This window comes from Gopherus evgoodei, chromosome 9 (assembly GCF_007399415.2).
Source record: "Gopherus evgoodei ecotype Sinaloan lineage chromosome 9, rGopEvg1_v1.p, whole genome shotgun sequence".
Classification (NCBI taxonomy): Eukaryota; Metazoa; Chordata; order Testudines; family Testudinidae; genus Gopherus; species Gopherus evgoodei.
In genome coordinates this window covers 32,813,206-32,831,545 of record NC_044330.1, presented here as the reverse complement: position 1 = coordinate 32,831,545, position 18,340 = coordinate 32,813,206, and the positions used below count along the sequence as shown (strand labels likewise).

Below are 18,340 nucleotides of genomic sequence, written 5' to 3'. Positions count from 1 at the left end.
ATGCCTTCTTTTAACGTGGGTGCATCCCACCTGAAACACCAACTTTATTCTTAACACATTAATTTCAAACTCAATGTATATGGGCATAATATAGGTCGATGTTCGAACAGTGTCATGAGTCAGATCCTGCAGTGGCTCCACACTCAGAACTCCCTTGGAAGTCAGGGAGTTTGGAACATGGTGCAGCTGCAGGAGTTGACTCTGTATTTGTTTATCCAGGGATGGCTCCAGGCACCAATCAGTACCTGGGGTCGCAAACCGCGGGGGGTGGCCTGCAGGTTGCTGTGAGGATGGCCGTCAGGCTGTCTTCGGCAGCATGCCTGTGGGAGGTCCACCAGTCCTGCAGTTTCGGCGGCAATTCGGCGGAGGGTACGCCAAAGGCGCGGGACCGGCAGACCTCCCGCAGGCATGCTGCTCAATCCGCATTACCAGCGGACCTCTCACAGGCATGCCACCGAAAGCTGCCTGACTGCCATGCTTGGGGCAGCAAAATATATAGAGCCGCCCCTATGTTTATCTAAAGGATTTTCAAAACTTTTCAGTGTGAACCACATCTTAATGGAGAGATTGGTCCTTGAGACAATCTTCCCTCCTACTGACTACTGTGCAGACCACCTCCTATATTACTGGCAATTGAGTAACACCACTGGGGCAAATATAATCATTTACATGGATAAGTAATATCAGGAAAGTGTTTAATGTCTTTTAGCATCTTTTACTTCAGTTTAGCAGCTGGAAACGAGGAGACAGGCACATGGGACCAGCCTGCTCGCTACAAACCATCAATAAATACTCATGGATAACATTTGGGAGCCACGGATTTACACAGTTTAGTCACATGCTTCATGACTCCACAAGTGGCTCTTCCACAAGTCATGTGATAGCAGCCCCAGCGCTGAAAAAGAATGAATGTGATATATTTGTGTTGGGCCATATCCTATTAAATACTGTCGCTTGATAAAACCAAAATTACAATACTGTAAAAAATATGTAGGGAAAGAAGGTGAAGTGGGCCACCTTTTTCTTCTATTATCCACCTCTTGAGTCATCCATCTCATTGGGCTCCAACATGCCTCAATAATCACCAGATTAATGTTATGGAATAGGGAAGGATGCATTCTCTGCCTTAAACAACCCCAGAAGTAGGCAGTGAAGAGGAGAATTTATCTATGGATTCAAGCAGCCCTAACTCAAGAGAGGCATAATCTTCCTTGCCAGACTGAAACTCTCTCTGAACTCAGTGAAAATTTTGGGTGCACAAAGACTGCCAACTGAGTCCTATCTGAAAAGAGTGGGAGAAGTCATTGGACCAAGGGTTCTTAATGATAGTCACGCTGGAAACACCTACTTCTGCTCAGGCATAAAGGACCCTAGTGATAAGCATTCTGGGGAATATGTGCAAAGGCATAAATGGGAGATTAAATGCTCCACTTCCATTGACTTTCAGTGGAAGTGGAGCATCTAAAGGCTTTTTGTGTCTTTGAAAATCTCCCCGTGCTATGAGAGTGGTGGTGTTTGGAGTGACCCAAGACCTCCTCAATGCCAACTGGCAAGGCGGGGGCGGGGTTTACAATATTATCCTGATTCTGGTATGTACATTCTGGTTCACCAAAGAATGTTACGTGAGGTCTTAAACGAAAACCTGGGTCACACTACTCATTGTCATTGTTGTGAAATGTATGTACAAATACTGTGTAAGCAGTTCTGCATGTATACTGAAAATACGTTCTTAGAGTCTGTGTCACAGCAAGGGTGGATACAGGTTTTCTGTAAGACAAGGGATATTTATTTACGTATTCTCTGTTGAAATGTAAATTAAGTATGGTCTCATTCACAGTGGGTCTTCCATCACCTATCTAAGATGAATGTAAATGAAGGATTATAAGGATTTCAGGAAGAAACTAACAGAAACACAGCAGGGGGAAGAGAAACTAATCTTCAGATATACTTCAAAGGTTTGATGGACCGTATTTGGGGAAGAGTGTACGTACCCCACCATCCTGCATTTAGGCAGTAAATGGGCAGTGTGTTTACATTAATGAAAATGGGATCACAACCAGCCTTCATTGAAGATGTTGAAAAAGGCTTTGGGTCAGAAACTTCATTTGACAAGGAGGCTAACACAGTAGTTGAGTTTAGTTTCTAGAAAGTGTTACGATTTTGTTTTATATGTAACCTTTGTGTTTCCATTACCCTTACTCACTATCTCTTGAATCTTTGATAATAAACTTATAGTTGTTTTTCACTATAAATATATCTCAGTGCTGTGGTATTAAGCAAGGTGTTGATCCTGTGTTGAATCATATAAACTGGTGTGTACACTGTTCTCTTTGGGACAGAAGACCTGGTATTTCTGTGAGAGTTTAGTGGATACGTGGCTGGACATTACAAGAGAACACTTCAAAGGGTTTGGGGACTGGGCTGCACCTATTGTTAACCTGCAAGTTAAAGTAAGGACTGGGATTGCCCAGAAGAAAGTGCTTGTGTGGCTAACAGGCTGGTAGTGTCAAGGAGCTGACACCCAGTTAAGCACAAGCAAGTTTCCCTCTCTCTGGAGGCAGGAGGATAACAAGGTGACTCTGTCCTGGATACCTTGAGAACCATCACAGGAGCTTCCTCTATATATGACAGTCACTGATGCATTCAGCCTTCAAAATCATGTTTGTGTGAAGACTCTAACCTCAAATTAAGGGCCTGATCCTGCAATCCCAACTCAACCACAACACCGATTGATGACAATGGGAGTTTTTTCCTAAATCAGGACTACAAGATTGGGCCCCAAATACTTAATTGAGGCTTGATGCATCATATCTGAAAACAAATTTATAGGCAGAAACGTATTTCCACAGGTAGAGATGAATCTGCCCTGTATAAAAAATAGTTAAGTTATTGTGCAATATAAGACTAGAGTTCCAGTAAGGAGCAACATCATACATTTTAAAAATGGAGCATAACAAGTAGTTTGCCACCTGAACTTTGACCGTAATTTCCTTGTATTATATTATTGCATGCTTGTTGTTTGTCCATTCATATAACTTTAAAATATTTCTGTTAAAAACCCAGTCCATTTATAATCTACAAAATCTTTATTCGTATCAGTAGTATGTTGTTAATAATTAAGTCATCTCTTTGCTGATAATACCTAGGTTACTGTGCAAAGACACTGCACATTTGTATTTTTTAAAAAATCTGTTCATGGGTATGGTGTTGTTAACCTGTAAACTGGAAGAGTCACCCAACTAAAACTTCTGTCCTATGAAACATCAACAGCACAGCCACTTAGGTAGGGCTTTAAAATGTCCATCTGTCACAGAGGTAAATGGAATTATGAAGCAGCAGGGGAAGGATGTCAAAATATAAAACTGAGTACTTATCTAGAGCCAGATTCTGCCTCCTATAAGTCGTTCAGTAGTTCCTATGCACATTCAGTAGTATCTTATTCTACAGTAATCTAAAGGTGACAGAATCTGGCCCCAAGTAACTAAAGAGCAGAAGAAGAGGGGAAGCAGAAATCAGGTCAATATACTTCATAATTTTAAAAAATAAATCAGATGTTGGATTAGGGCCTTTGGGTGAAATCATGTTCTCTGCTCCACAAACCTCCTATTGAAGTCAATGGGAGCTTTGTGTGAGTAGGGAATTAGGTTTTGGTTCTCTGGGCTTGATCCTCTGCTGGTACAATGGCTTCAGTGGAACTGTGACAATTTACACCAGTGAAGAATCTGGCTCTGTATTTCTGTTTTGCCTTGGAATGACAATACCAACCATTCAAGCTTCAGTCACAAAATATGAACAAAATTCCTTGATCAAATTATAGCTCCCTAATAGTTTGCAGTTGTTTTTTATCTTTCTCTCTAAAATCTTAACTGTAGCTTAGTTGCCACAACAGCTATAACACAACACTGGGGAGGGTGAGGGACTATGGACAGCAGTCAGCTTGTTTGCATTTAAAATCCAGTTCCACTGCCTGTGACCTCAAAGGGCTATTACAGTAGCACAGAAGAAGAACTTCAGTGCATAATCTGCTAAGGAATTCCACACTGGACTTGATTAAGAATCTGTGTGTCTAATCCTGGTGCGGGTGCATATATTGCTGATTTAAATAATATCCTAAATGGTCTAGAGTTAGTAAAGGGGACTTCACAGTTCATGCATTCTTTTTTCTAGCAGATTTAACAGTAGTGCTAAATGGTTTCACCTTGTGTCCTAAACAACCTCCTCAACAGTCTGGAGTTAGTAAAGGGGCTTTCACAGTTCATGCATTTTTTTCTAGCAGATTAAACAGTAATACTAAGTGGTTTCACCTTGTGTCCTAAACAACAATGTAGGAATAGTTATAAACAATAGTGCTTGATTTCTTCCCTTGGGAACCTAGTAGTTTTAAAAGTAATAGTAGTATTCTAGCAGTTCAGTGATTGACAAGAGGAAACAACCACTTTCAATAGAAAGGTACCAGGTTCCTTTGTACCTTTAACTTAAATTTTGCAGCATCTTCTAAAAAGAATAGGAACAGGAATCACAATAGGAATAAATATACCTGGCCGCCTAGTCCTGTTTGCAGAGATCTGCAACGTTCAAAAATTTCCTTATGACCATTCCCAGGCAAAGCATTAAGAGCAGCATATATCCGATGGTGCCTAGGAAGGTAGGGGAGGCAGGTGGGGATTTGAGGAACTGCAGCAGCCCTTCTTCTAGATAGTACATCTGGTCATAGATGCTGAGGAAGGTGAAGATGTGGAAGAGTTGGTGGCTATGCCCGATGATGTCAAACAACTCCGGCTGGATCCTCTCGGGGATCTTGCTGATGTTGAAGAAGGCGGCCACCAGGAGCCAGAAGTAGCGCCTGTAGAAGTAGAGGAAGAGGGTGGGGTTCTGCCCGCGCAGGTCGAAGAGGAAGCTCTCCAGCATGATGGGGCAGGCCATGCTGAGGGGCATGGCGAAGACGAAGGTCCGGATGGCGAAGGGGTAGGCGCACCACTCGGAGCGGCTCTTGCAGCACGCCACGGTGCAGGTGACGGCCAGCACGAAGGCCACCGGCAGCACCAGGGCGCTGTAGAGGGCGATGGGGAGGCTGCAGTCCAGCTGCCAGCCCAGGCGCTGCTGCAGGTAGCGGCTCATGGCCCGCGCGTCCAGCAGGCGCAGGCCGGGCAGCAGGTAGTAGGAATAAGCCACGGTGCTGGCGAAGCCGTAGTAGCTGATGGAGGCGTAGTCCAGGTAGAAGAAGGCGGCACGCAGGCGCAGCGAGAGGCAGCTGAACACATGGGCCGTGCAGCTCATGGCAAACGTGAGCAGGACGCCCGAGGCGTAGCACCAGAGGGGCAGCAGGAGCGGGTGGTGGAAGGGCAGCTCGCCGGCCCCGCTCAGGAAGAAGAGCCGGCAGAACTTGCTCAGGAAGAGCAGCAGGGGGATGAAGTGGGTCCAGAAGTTGAGCGTCTCGTTGGTGGGCTGCAGCACCGAGGCCAGGCACTCCTGGGCGCTGCAGTGCAGCCGCCGGTAGCCCGACAGGATGAAGCACTCCACGAAGTCATCGGGCACCTCGTCCCAGCGCAGCAGGGGGGCAGAGGGAGGAGGGGGAGGCGCCTGGTCCTTTGCTGCCCGGCCTCCAGGCATGCTGCCCCCCTCCCCAGCCCCCTCGGCCCGCCGCGGCGCTGCTCCTCTGCGGGGGTGGCGGTGGGGGCAGGAGAGGGCGCCTTTGGGGCCCCGGAGCCGCGGAGCCGGAGCGGGGCTGGCGATGTGATCCGGCGAAGGAAAAGCCGCTTTCCCCGCTGCCGCCGGAGGAGGAATTGCAGTGGATTTCTGCTTCTCCTCCTCCGCCCCCCGCCAGCATCACTCATTGCAGCAGCGGCAGCATCGCCCCAGCCGACGCGCGGCGGCGGCTCCTCCTGCAGAGGAGCCCACCCTCGCGGTAATTCAGCCCCTGCCGCTGGAGGAGACCGAGACCCTGCCCGGCTTGGGGCCCCGAGTGGCCCCCGCGGCAGAACTGGATGCCGGCTTCTGCTCTGTGCCCGCCTCCTCCGCCGCGCCGGCTAATGATTGATGCGCTGCGAGCGCAGGCGGCGCTCTCTGCCGGCTCGGGCGGTGGAGCCATTGATTTGTAAGGCCTGGGACAGTGCGCCTACTCCGCCCCCCTCTCTGAACACCCGATACATTGTCAGCCGGGGGATGAATTTTCCACTCCTCTCCGCGGTGCTGTGGTTTGCATGTCACTGTCATCACGGGCTCTTTCCCTCGCTCAGCCCGCAGCTTCGTGCGGCTCCCTCTCGCCTCCTTCTAGGAAATTCACACAGCGGCCACTTTGGGGAGGGGAGGTTAAGGGGCAGGCTGTTTGGGGAGAAATACACAATAGGTGCTTTGAGAGGGGCACACCATTGTATTGTCAGACAGAAGCGGAACATTAAAAAACCTTACACATTTCAGTGTGATAAATGCAGTCACAGTAAATGCATCAGATCAGACGCGTAAGAATCCCTGAGAGCAGGAGCCCACTGGGAGAGAAGAGTCAGCAATGCCAAAATCGGGAATCGCTGACCAAACAAAACAAAGACCTCCCTCCCCCTTCCCTAGGCGAGGTAACCGGTTAAACTTTAATTCGTTTGATCTTTACACCCTATGTTTCAATGAATATGTCAATGTGCCATGTTTTCTTTTGGTGACGTACTACGCAAAGGACACCAATCTATGTAAAAGACTTGCGGAGAAATCTTTATTCCACGTGCCTAGGAAGAGTATATTTACTGTACTTATGGTATGTAATGTGAACAGCAGCTTTCTGCATGCTGGCTGACAGTAAGAATCTACAATGGGCTTGACAGCAGAGGCTCTGTGTTAATCCTTAGATAAATCCTACATTTATCAACCGTTCAGTTATGTAATTGGTACAGTTACATAATCAGAATATAAAAAGTGATACAGAGAAAAATGCACCATAAGCATGTAACTACACTAAGAGATAGTAAATATAAGACAATACAGAAAGTTTGGAAAGGGGCTGCAGGCTCAGGTAGTGATCAAATGGATAGGATGTTCTTTGCTCTTCTCCTGTTTCCTCTTTTTGTTTGTAATTTAAACAAATCTTTCAAAAACACTTGGCAACTGTAGACCATTCTAAAATAAAGTCTTTATCACATTGTAATACATAGAGAACAACTTTGCTACATTATAATCATGTATAGTCATAGTCCTTTTTATATAATCTCTTAACATATGTCAGGTCCCTCCCGTAGTCTTCAGGTCTTCTTTTCTCCAAACTCAACATGCCCAATTGTTTTAACCCAGGGGTAGGCAACCTATGGCATGTGTGCCCAAGGCGGCACGCAAACTGATTTTCAGTGGCACTCACACTGCCTGGGTCCTGGCCACTGGTCTGGGGTTCTGCATTTTAATTTAATTTTAAATGAAGCTTCTTAAACATTTTAAAAACCTTATTTACTGTACATACAACAATATTTTAGTTATATATTATAGCCTTAGAGAAAGAGACCTTTATCATTTTTGTTGCTGTCCTCTGGACTCTTCCCAGTTAGTCCACATCTTTCCTAAACTGTAGCACGCAGTATTGAATACAGTGCTCCAGCTGAGGCCTCATTAGTGCAGAATAGAGCTGGACAGTTCTCTCCTGTGTCTTACACTCCTGTTAATACACACAGAATTGTATTAGCCTTTTTCACGGCTGCCCACATTGTTGACTCATATTCAATCTGTGATTCACTATAAACCCCAGATCCTTTTCAGGAGTACTATCCCCTAGCCTTTTATTCTCCATTTTGTAGTTTTGCATTTGATTTTTCCTTGTATTTTACACTTGTTTTTATTGAATTTCATCTTGTTAGTTTCAGAGCAATTCTCGGATTTGTCAAAGTCTTTTTGAACTCTAATCCTGTCCTCCAAATTTTTCCAACCTCTACATAAGAACATAAAAACATAAGAACAGCCATACTGGGTCAGACCAAAGGTCCATCTAGCCCAGTATCCTGTCTACTGACAGTGGTCAATGCCAGGAGGGAGTGAACCTAACAGGTAGTGATCAAGTAATCTCTGTCCTGCCATCCATCTCCACCCTCTGACAAACAGAGTCTAGGGACACCATTCCTTACCCATTCTGGCTACTAGCCAGAAATGGACTTAACCTCCATGAATTTATCCAGTTCTCTTTTAAATGCTGTTATAGTCTTAGCCTTCACAACCTCCTCAGCTCTATTTTATTCTCCCAAAAGGAATAATGAATTTACCATCCTCCTGGGGACTTATTTAGCTAATACATCACAAAAATATCACTTATAACAGTCTGATTGAATCTGTGTAAACTGAAAATTGAAAGGAGATTAAGGACTCAATCTTGCACTGCACAGAGATGTTACTTCTATAGGAGTTGTGGGTACTAAGGGATGCAGGGTCATACTCTACTTGTACCTTTCCAAGAGTCTGATAGCAGTCTGTCTGTGCACACCTCCTTGGTGTGGCATAGGGGAATCCCACACACCTTTCTCAGCAGGCAATATACTTAGGTAGGTAGAAGGTAGGTTCTTTTTTTCCTGAGAAAACATCTGTGCTGATGTTTAATCATACAAACATGCATCATTTTGATAATTTGGTTACTGTTTCATATGAGCTCTTATCAGTTGTCATGTCCATATCAACTCCTTAAACAGATATCCTGACAGGTAATTTTACAGTGCAGTGATTATCATCTTTCATATTAAATCAGTACACAAAATGATTTAATTTAGGAACCAGGATAACTTGCCTCCAGATACCCTGCCCAGAGTTCCTTTCAGACTGGATAGACTGGAATTCTTGCATAATTTTCAGTTTTATCTGGTGTCACTAATTAGAGCCAGTAATATCTTTATAACAAATTTTTATTATGACACGAATAAAATGTGAACATGGGTCTCTTGGACCATGGATGTTCCAAGATGTCACTTGCACCTAAAGTCCATTTTTTAGTTCAAGCTTAGAAAAAACAGATAGTATAAAGGGAGTGGAAATGACTGAAATAATTAAGGTTGCATGATAGCTTTCATTCTAATCCCTTGCATTCGGGAGCTTTTAAGTTTCTGACCATTTCATCTTTTGAGTTGAGTTTTTCCAGGTTTGGTCTGTGCCTGAAGTTTATTTTTTCTTTTTAAAGTTTGATCAGAATGGTTGGATTAATTATGTCTGCAAGCAGACTAGAAAAAATATACTTTTTGCCATCTAAAAAAATTAAAAATCTTGTAGTGGTTTTTTTGAATAGTTCATCAGAATGGCTGGGGGTAGAAATGTGATGGGGAAATAGCCTACTCTCAGGACAAATATTATGATGAAATTCAGTTTGTTTTGACTGAGCTATAAGTCTTTGAAAATGGCAGTAGACTTTGTATGCGCTTTCTTGCTCTAGGACCCAGTTCTGTCACCCTAACTAATAATGAGCCCAATTCATTCCTCCCAGAGGAGAATACTTCTTGTCCACATTTAGAGTGGCAGAACTGGACCTTCTGCTTGTAAAGTGTGTGGCTAAGGAAGGCTGTGCTATGCATGCATGTGTGGCTAAATCAACTTCATAGTGAGAGTAGTTCAGGAGCACAAATAACAGCCACAATAAACCTTAGTGGGTTTGTGGGGATGGAAGGGAAGCCCTGGCCAACACGTGGGAAGGGTTCTGTGTAACCTGTTCTTGCTGGTTTTGAATATTCACACTTTCAAATAGATGCTGAAAGTGCACACATAGGTTCCAGACCCATAGTCCATAGTAAAGAAAACTCTCCCTGAAGACAAGTCATAGGCCTGGTCTACACTTTGCGTTTAAACCGATTTTAGCAGCGTTAAACTGATTTAACGCTGCACCCGTCCACACAATGAGGCCCTTTATATCGATATAAAGGGCTCTTTAAACCGGTTTCTGTACTCCTCCCCGACGAGAGGAGGAGCACTGAAATTGGAATTACCATACCAGATTAGGGTTAGTGTAGCCACAAATCAACGGTATTGGCCTCTGGGCGGTATCCCACAGTGCACCACTGTGACCGCTCTGGACAGCAATCTAAACTCAGATGCACTGGCCAGGTAGACAGGAAAAGCCCCGTGAACTTTTGAATTTCATTTCCTGTTTGCCCAGCGTGGAGAGCTCACCAGCACAGGTGACCACGCAGAGCTCATCAGCACAGGTAACAGTGCAGTCTCCTGAGAATCGAAAAAGAGCTCCAGCATGGACCGCATGGGAGATACTGGATCTGATCGCTATATGGGGAGAGGATTCTGTGCTAACAGAACTCCGTTCCAAAAGACGAAATGAAAAAACATTTGAAAAAATTTCCAAGGCCATGCTGGAGAAAGGCCATACCAGGGACTCAGTGCAGTGCATAGTGAAAGTTAAGGAGCTCAGACAAGCCTACCAGAAAACCAAAGAAGCAAATGGAAGGTCCGGGGCAGGGCCGAAAACATGCCACTTCTATGCTGAGCTGCATGCAATTCTAGAGGGGTCTGCCACCACTACCTCACCCCTCTCCGTGGATTCCGAAGTGGGGGTGGTAATCTCAGCTATGGCTGAGGATTCTGTGGACGGGGGAAGATGAGGAAGAGGAGGACGAGCTTGCAGAGAGCACACAGCACTCCGTTCTCCCTAACAGCCAGGAGCTTTTTCTCACCCAGACTGAATTACCCTCCCAGCCCTCCCTAGCCACTAGCCCAGACAATGAAGCCATGGAAGCGACCTCTGGTGAGTGTACCTTTGTAAATATAAAACATGATTTAAAAGCAAGCGTTTTTTAATGATTGATTTGCCCTGAGACTTGGGATGCATTCGCGGCCAGTACAGTTATTGGAAAAGTTTGTTAACATGTCTTGGGATGGAGCGGAAATCCTCCAGGGACATCTCCATGAAGCTCTCCTGGAGGTACTCCAAAAGCCTTTGCAGAAGGTTTCTGGGCAAGGCAGCCTTATTCCATCCACCATGGTAGGACACTTGACCACGCCATGCATGTAGCAAGTAGTCTGGTATCATTGCATGACAAAGCCTAGCTGCATATGGTCCCAGTGATTGCTGGCATTCAAGCAACATCCTTTTTTTATCTCGCTGTGTTATCCTCAGGAGAGTGATATTGTTCATGGTAACCTGGTTGAAATTCAGGAATTTAATTAAGGGGACAGAGATGGCAATTCCTACTGGGCTTTGCCTGTTGCTTAAAAGAAATCCTTCCTTGCAGGTAGCCAGGTGGGGGGGGTGGGGAGGGGAGGGGGGGAATGGCACTGAGCTTTTTCGTGTTTGGCTAGCAGGGATCTTCCTTGCTACCAGCCACGCAGTGGGGAGGGGGAAGGGGGGTGATTAGCAGTGATTTTCCATGATACCAGCCCCGCGGTGGGGGTAGGGGTAAAGCGATCATCCCAGAGAATTGGATGGGGGGGTGGTTTCTGCTGCTGCATGTTAACAGGAAAGAAGCAGCACTGAACGGGATTTGCTTGGTACTATGTATATGAAGGCTGCAGAAGCCGAAAGACAATGGCTTACCATGGCTGCATGCAAGCTGAATTCTACTGCCCGGACATGCATCTGTGAGATCTCTAACACGAGAGCTGCAGGCACTCAATATTAAGATGCAAAATGCGACTTTGTAGTGAAATTACATGTGCTATGTAAGGTGAATAGTGTTGTTCACTGTGAAATAGCATAAGCATTGTCTTGTAAAATGTATCTTTTAAAATACTTCTCTCCCTTTTTTCCCTCCCTCATGCAGCTGCAAATTTTTCAAGCCTCCCTACTTCATCCCGAAGGCTATCTCAGATAAGGCGGTGGAAAAAAAAAGACGTGAGATGAAATGTTCTTGGAAATCATGGAAGTGACCCGCAATGAAAGAGCTCATCTGAATGAGTGGAAGGACGAGGTAGCAAATTACAGGAAAGATGCCAGTGAACATGAGGACAGGAGGGACCAACGTGAGGAGAGGAGGGACGAACGTGAGGAGAGGAGGGACGCTCGAGATGATAGGTGGTGGCAGGAAGATCAGTGGTGGCGGGATGCAACGCTGGGGCTGCTGCATGATCAAACTGACATCCTCCGAGGTATGGGGGAGCTTCAGGAACAGCAGCAGGGTCACAGATTGCTGCTGCAGCCCTTGTATAACCACCTTCACCCCTCACCATGTTCCATATCTTCCTCACCCAGACGTGTAAGAACATGTGGGGGAAGGCTTTGTGCACCCGCCCACTCCACCCCCATGGACAGCCCAACCAAAAGGCTGTCATTACTTTGAAATTTTTTTAGTGGCCTTTTCCTTCCCTCCTATCCTCCTCCCAAACCACACCCAGGCTACCTTGTCAGTTGTCTCCCTCTTTTTATAATGACTTTTTTAATAAAGAATACATGATTTTTAAACGATAGTGACTTTATTTCCTTAAGCCAGCTGTAATCGAAGGGGAAGGGTGGGTTGCTTACAGGGAATGGGTCAATCAAGGAGTGAGGTTCATCAAGGGGAAACAAACATAATAGTCACACCGTACCCTGGCCCATGATGAAACTCGTTTTCAAAGCTTCTCTGATGCGCACCGCTTTGTGGTGTGCTCTTCTAATCGCCCTGGTGTCTGGCTGCGTGTAATCAGCAGCCAGCTGATTTGCCTCAGCCTCCCACTCTGCCATAAAGGTCTCCCCCTTACTCTCACAGAGATTGTGGAGCACACAGCAAGCAGCAAAATAATGGGGACATTGGTTTGGCTGAGGTCTGAGCGAGTAATGTGCGCCAGCGCGCCTTTAAATGGTCAAATGCACATTCTACCACCATTCTGCACTTGCTCAGCCTGTAGTTGAACAGTTCCTGACTACTGTCCAGGCTGCCTGTGTATGGCTTCATGAGCCATGGCATCAAGGGGTAGGCTGGGTCACCCAGGATAACTACAGGCATTTCAACATCCCCAACTGTTATTTTCTGGTCTGGGAAGTAATTCCCTTGCTGCAGCCGTTTAAACAGAGTAGTGTTCCTGAAGACGCGAGCATCATGAACCCTTCCTGGCCATCCCACATGGATGTTGGTGAAACGTCCCTTGTGATCCACCAGTGCTTGCAGCACCCCTTCCGATTTACATACTGGATGCCCTGGTGCTCCAGTGCCAAGATAGGGATATTGGTTCCATCTATCGCCCCACCACAGTTAGGGAATCCCATTGCAGCAAAGCCATCCACTATGACCTGCACATTTCCCAGAGTCACAACCTTTCGTAGCAGCAGCTTAATGATTGCTTTGGCTACTTGCATCACAGCAGCCCCCACAGTAGATTTTCCCACTCCAAATTGATTTCCGACTGACCGGTAGCTGTCAGGCGTTGCAAGCTTCCAGAGGGCTATTGCCACTCACTTCTCAACTGTGAGGGCTGCTCTCATCTTGGTATTCTGGCGTTTCAGGGCAGGGGAAAGCAAGTCACAAAGTTCCATGAAAGTGCCCTTACACATGTGAAAGTTTTGCAGCCACTGCGAATCGTCCCAAACCTGCAAAACTATGCGGTCCCACCAGTCTGTGCTTGTTTCCCGGGCTCGAAATCGGTGTTCAATGGCTAGAACCTGCCCCATTACCAGCAGGATCTCCAAAGCGCAGGGGCCCGCAGTTTGAGAGAATTCTGTTTCCATGTCCTCATCACTCTCGTCGCCGCTCTGCCGTAGCCACCTCCTCCTCGCCTGGCTTTGCAGGTCCTGGTTTAGCACAGACTGCAAGAGAATGTGCGAGGTGTTTACAATGTCCACGATTGCGGTCTTGATCTGAGCAGGGTCCATGCTTGCTGTGCTATGGCGTTTGTACAGTTCACCCAGGAAAAAAGGCGTGAAATGGTTGTCTGCTGCTTTCACAGAGAGAGGGGTGAGGCTGTAACCAGAACCACCCGCGACAATGTTTTTTTCCCCATCAGGCACTGGGCTGTCAACCCAGAATTCCAAGGGGCGGGGGAGACTGCGGGAACTATGGGATAGCTACAGGATAGCTACCCACAGTGCAACGCTCCGGAAATTGACGCTAGCCTCGGTACATGGACACACACCGCTGAATTAATGTGCTTAGTGCGGCCGCATGCACTCGACTTTATATAATCTGTTTTACAAAACCGGTTTATATAAAATCGGAATAATCCCGTAGTGTAGACATACCCATTGTAAGGACTGCAGGACTTGACCCTTGTGTGTTGATACTCACACTAATGGTTGGGAGATGCACTTCAAATTGCTAAATGTTGCCAGTTGGAGAATAGGGGCCAAATCCTGTTCCCAGTGAATAACCTGAGTAGTGAGATAGGGTTCCTTCTGTCCTGCAGGACTGCTCAGCAACCTATCTCCTAAGCCATAGAGAAACAGCAGAGTTGCTCCCTGGCTACTACTGCAGCTTTAATGCTATTATACTCTATGCTGTATGTAGAGAAAGAGTGTTAGAGATGCAAATTTGCAGCTCCGCCAGTTATATCTTTGCTTCCCTTCTGTCCTGCCTTTGGTTTGCTTCCAAATGTCATATATGTGTTCGGGTGTAGCGAGCCTCTGTGGCTCTCCATATTCTTTCTCTTCTCAACCTGTGCACTGGAATTGTAGAAGTTCTGCTGCATTCAGGCACAACCATGCCCAGGGAGGAGAGTGGGCTGGAAGAATCTGCCCCTTAGTGAACAAAGACAGTAAGAAAAACAAGGATAATGCATCACAGCATGTGGTTTTCTCAGTGCAGTTTAATGTTAATTATTTATGATACGTCACAATTTTCTAGTAACTATTCTGTAGTATATTGGCTAATGTTACCTATCAGCTCTGTGTTCTTGGGGAACCAAGGCACAGTACCTAGCCTGTCTGACTCACTAAAGACCTTTCCCTCCCTCCATGCCGCAGCCTCTGCTTGAACCAAAATCAGTGAGAAAAAAGACTCATAAAAAGCAATGAAAAGGCAGTGGGATACACACCTAAACCACTGGGACAAGGGTGATAGGATTAAGGAAACTCCCCTAGCCTCATTTGCATTGAAGATGGGACAGGAAGGCATCTCTATTAGCATACAGAATGGAGAACAGAGATTCCAAGGCAAGAACCACACGGAACTCTGGTACAAGGAAAGCAGAAGAGAACTGCATGATGGGGGATCTCTGCTCCAGGTATTAATGAACCCACACCTGCACACACCCAGCTTAGTAGTTATCAGACCAATTCTCATAATAAATCCTTTATTGATATCCAAAATAGTGAAGCTCCCTAACTGCATTGTGAGCTCCCTGCAAGGAACACCGATCAGTTCCTATTGTCTAGCCAGAACAAAACAACTTTGGTATATTCCCTTGAGCCATCAGTCCACCCATAAACAAATCTAGTGTTTTCCCTTGAACCATTGTTGTTTCCCAACAAAAACCCTACCCATGCTCAATTAAGTGTTCTGATGCCTGGATCCAAAATCTGCATCAGTTCCATTGGGACTTCATCTTCTCCCAACTGATTGTGCTGGGGGCTCTGCTTGTCTCCAGCACTCCAGACCCTCAGCTGCCACCACCACCTGGGACCCCTGATTGATTCAAGCTTCATGGAGTGATGAGAACCCATCTCTCTCTCTCTCTCTCTCTCGGTACAGCATCCTGACCCTGACTTGTGCGATCAGTTATAGTCTTCTAAACCTGACTTTTATAAACAAATTTAAGTTAGATTTAATATTATAACTGTTTTGCGTGTTTGGCTCCCCTATGGTTATTACCTGGCAATAAATAACTTTCATGGTTAAACTGGTTGCTTCTCTCTCTTTCTCCCCCCTCCCCCCGGTGGGTGTTTTTTGGCTTCCTCATTTTCTCTGCAGCAACGCTCCTCGTACCTAAGCTAAAGATCCCTGCAGTGCCCAAAAATCCTGTGGGTTTGCTCATCAAGTGGGTTACTACCCGAACAAGTGTAACGTGAAAGTGGGGATAGGGACGTGCTGAACCTGGGACATATTAGGGTGGCTGCTTGAAAGTGCTGCTTGATCCAGCCTACTAAGTCCAGGGACATATAAGGGGTCAGTTTGGGAGTGCTGATTAACCCAGTCCTCTCAGACACACTGTTAATGTGTGTGTTTGTCTGATTCTGGGGCTGGAAGAACCCAGCCCTGGGGAACCTAGGTTCTGCAGGAGTTCTCCGTTAGGAGGGAACTTGCAGCAGGGAGAAGTAGAGCTCTGTATGAGAACACAAGTGATACAAGCAGAACATTGATAGAATTACAGACACCTCCGCCACACAGAAGAGTAACTCTAATAAAGGAGCATATCCCAAAGTAACGGGCAAATATGGTAACACTAATGATGGTTATTACTGTGATGACAATAACTGAGGAGCTCTGATACCTTCATCTTTCCAGACCTGCTATATTTTACTGAAAATATGTGCAATAAAAGTGCCAAATATTATTTTTATTATTATTAGTCCATCCCTCCCACTAGTAATCCTCCATTGATTTCTGCATCTCTGTGATGCTGCACTTAAGCCCAAGGGATGGCATGATACTATCATTCACTCGCTGTATGCTGGCTGCTATTCTACTACAGGGCTGCTGCGTTGCTTTATAAATAGCATGGATTCAGGAGTACACTTCAATATGAAATGTATTGTTAGAGTTGACGTTAAAAGGCCAGCTATGGGTTTGTCACCCCTCCCTTTCTCAGCATACTCTGGATCATATTGCTCTTACTTTGATACAATTTATTAATTACATGTTCCTAGAAACTGAGCATTAAGCAGCTAGATTGAGACAATGAGATGAGTAATTAAAAGAATTCATGAAGTGGATTAAAGCCAAAATGGGGCTTGCAATCACCAAAATGGTAGGGCTCCCCCAAAATGCTGGTACTCCCAAAACACACTCCCTCTTTCAGCTTGACATTTGTCTTTATCCGGAGTCCTTGATCTTACTTCTAATCCAGGTATCTCAGCTAGTGCAACACCAGGTTAGTCTAATAACATTTTGTATCCCCTCCTATTGCATCATCTCCTGCATTTCTATGGGTACTTTCTATATATTTCATATTCTCCTGCTGCTCTGCCTCTAACTGAGGGCTGTATCTGGGCCCACAGATGGCAGGGAGTGGGTGACAATGCATATTAATCCTGTATCAAATGGGTAAACCATCAAAAGAACACTAGGAAGGTAGGTGGATTCCCTCATTGTGGTTGTCCAGACCACAAAAATACAAGGATTCTTCTTTACCCACTCCTAAAGATTCACTGGCCCCGATCATCTCTTCCTATGGCAATTCCTGTATAACCAGGTTGGAGAGATATAAAGACTCCCTGACTGAGTTTTTCCTAAATCTTCTTGTCAGAGGAAGAAATTATCTTTCTCCCACTTCTATGCTCAGCATTGATAGTGGTTCCACTCCAAAACTCAGGATGGATCCCAGTGGATTTGTAGGAGGCTCATGCCCTCCCTGTGTGGAGAAGGTGATGTATAAGGAGGTAGGTGTGGCTGGGGAGATCAAAACTCATTCTTCAGCGTGGAAAGTGGGGTTCTGAATGGTAGGGAGCAGAATGGACTGCAGCAGGCTGTAGTTTACTGTAGGTTGCTGTGTTATGTAATATTTAAATAAAATCAATGGAGTTGTTAGATATAAGCTCTCTGTGCCCTTAATAAGAACAATACACTCCCTAGGGAGGATCTGTGGCTCCATACCAGTTGTAGGGGTCCCTACTGCTGTACCCAGATTCTTAGCTACACTGCCAGGGAGTTGTTCTGTATGGAGGTGTGTGTGTCCGTATGTGGGTGTGGCTGTTGAAGGTATGGAGGGGCAGAGAGAAATGGGCATTCCTCCACATGCTTCCTCTGTGTCCAGCCATCCTCATCTCAGCCACACCAGTGCTACCCTTCCACTCCCCTACCATATTGGAAAGTAATCCAATTTGTTTTGCTACATTTCCTTTGTTCAAGTTTCTTTTCCGTGAATCAGAAATCATACTCGTAAAATGTAAAATCAACATTGATTCCAAAGTTAAAATAAGCTATTTTATGATTGGGATTTACTCCATAAATGCAACAGATTTCTTTACAAGTAGTCTCAGGCTATTTTCTATGGTGTAAAACTTGCATTTCCTCTTTTTCTTCTTTTAAACATCCTTATGGAGATAACTGACATGCAATTTGAAATTTGGGCCCATACTCGATCCAGTGACTGTGCCTGCAGTAGCATGAATACATAATCTCCCAATGTAGACCAGAAATAACACACAATGGGGACAAATGCATCCCTGGAGTAACTCAACTGAAGTCAACAGAGCTACCTGAGGGACGAGTTTAGGCCAATATGATCATGAACAAAGCAGGTGCACTTAGATATAGAGATGTAGTGGTATGGAAATAAATGCTTGACAAAGAAACCTGCCAGTATTCCAGAGAAATGCTGCCTC

General features: G+C 45.5%; 1 protein-coding gene across 1 annotated transcript; it reads right to left on the bottom strand.

The window, feature by feature from the left end:
* Positions 1-460: 460 nt before the first annotated feature.
* PAQR9 (progestin and adipoQ receptor family member 9) lies at positions 461-6,088 on the bottom strand. Its single transcript, XM_030576602.1, is given in 3 exon segments — positions 461-5,715; positions 5,718-5,965; positions 5,968-6,088. Coding segments are annotated over 3 exon segments (1,539 nt in total). The 3' UTR covers positions 461-4,545.
* Between the last annotated feature and the right edge of the window lie 12,252 nt (positions 6,089-18,340).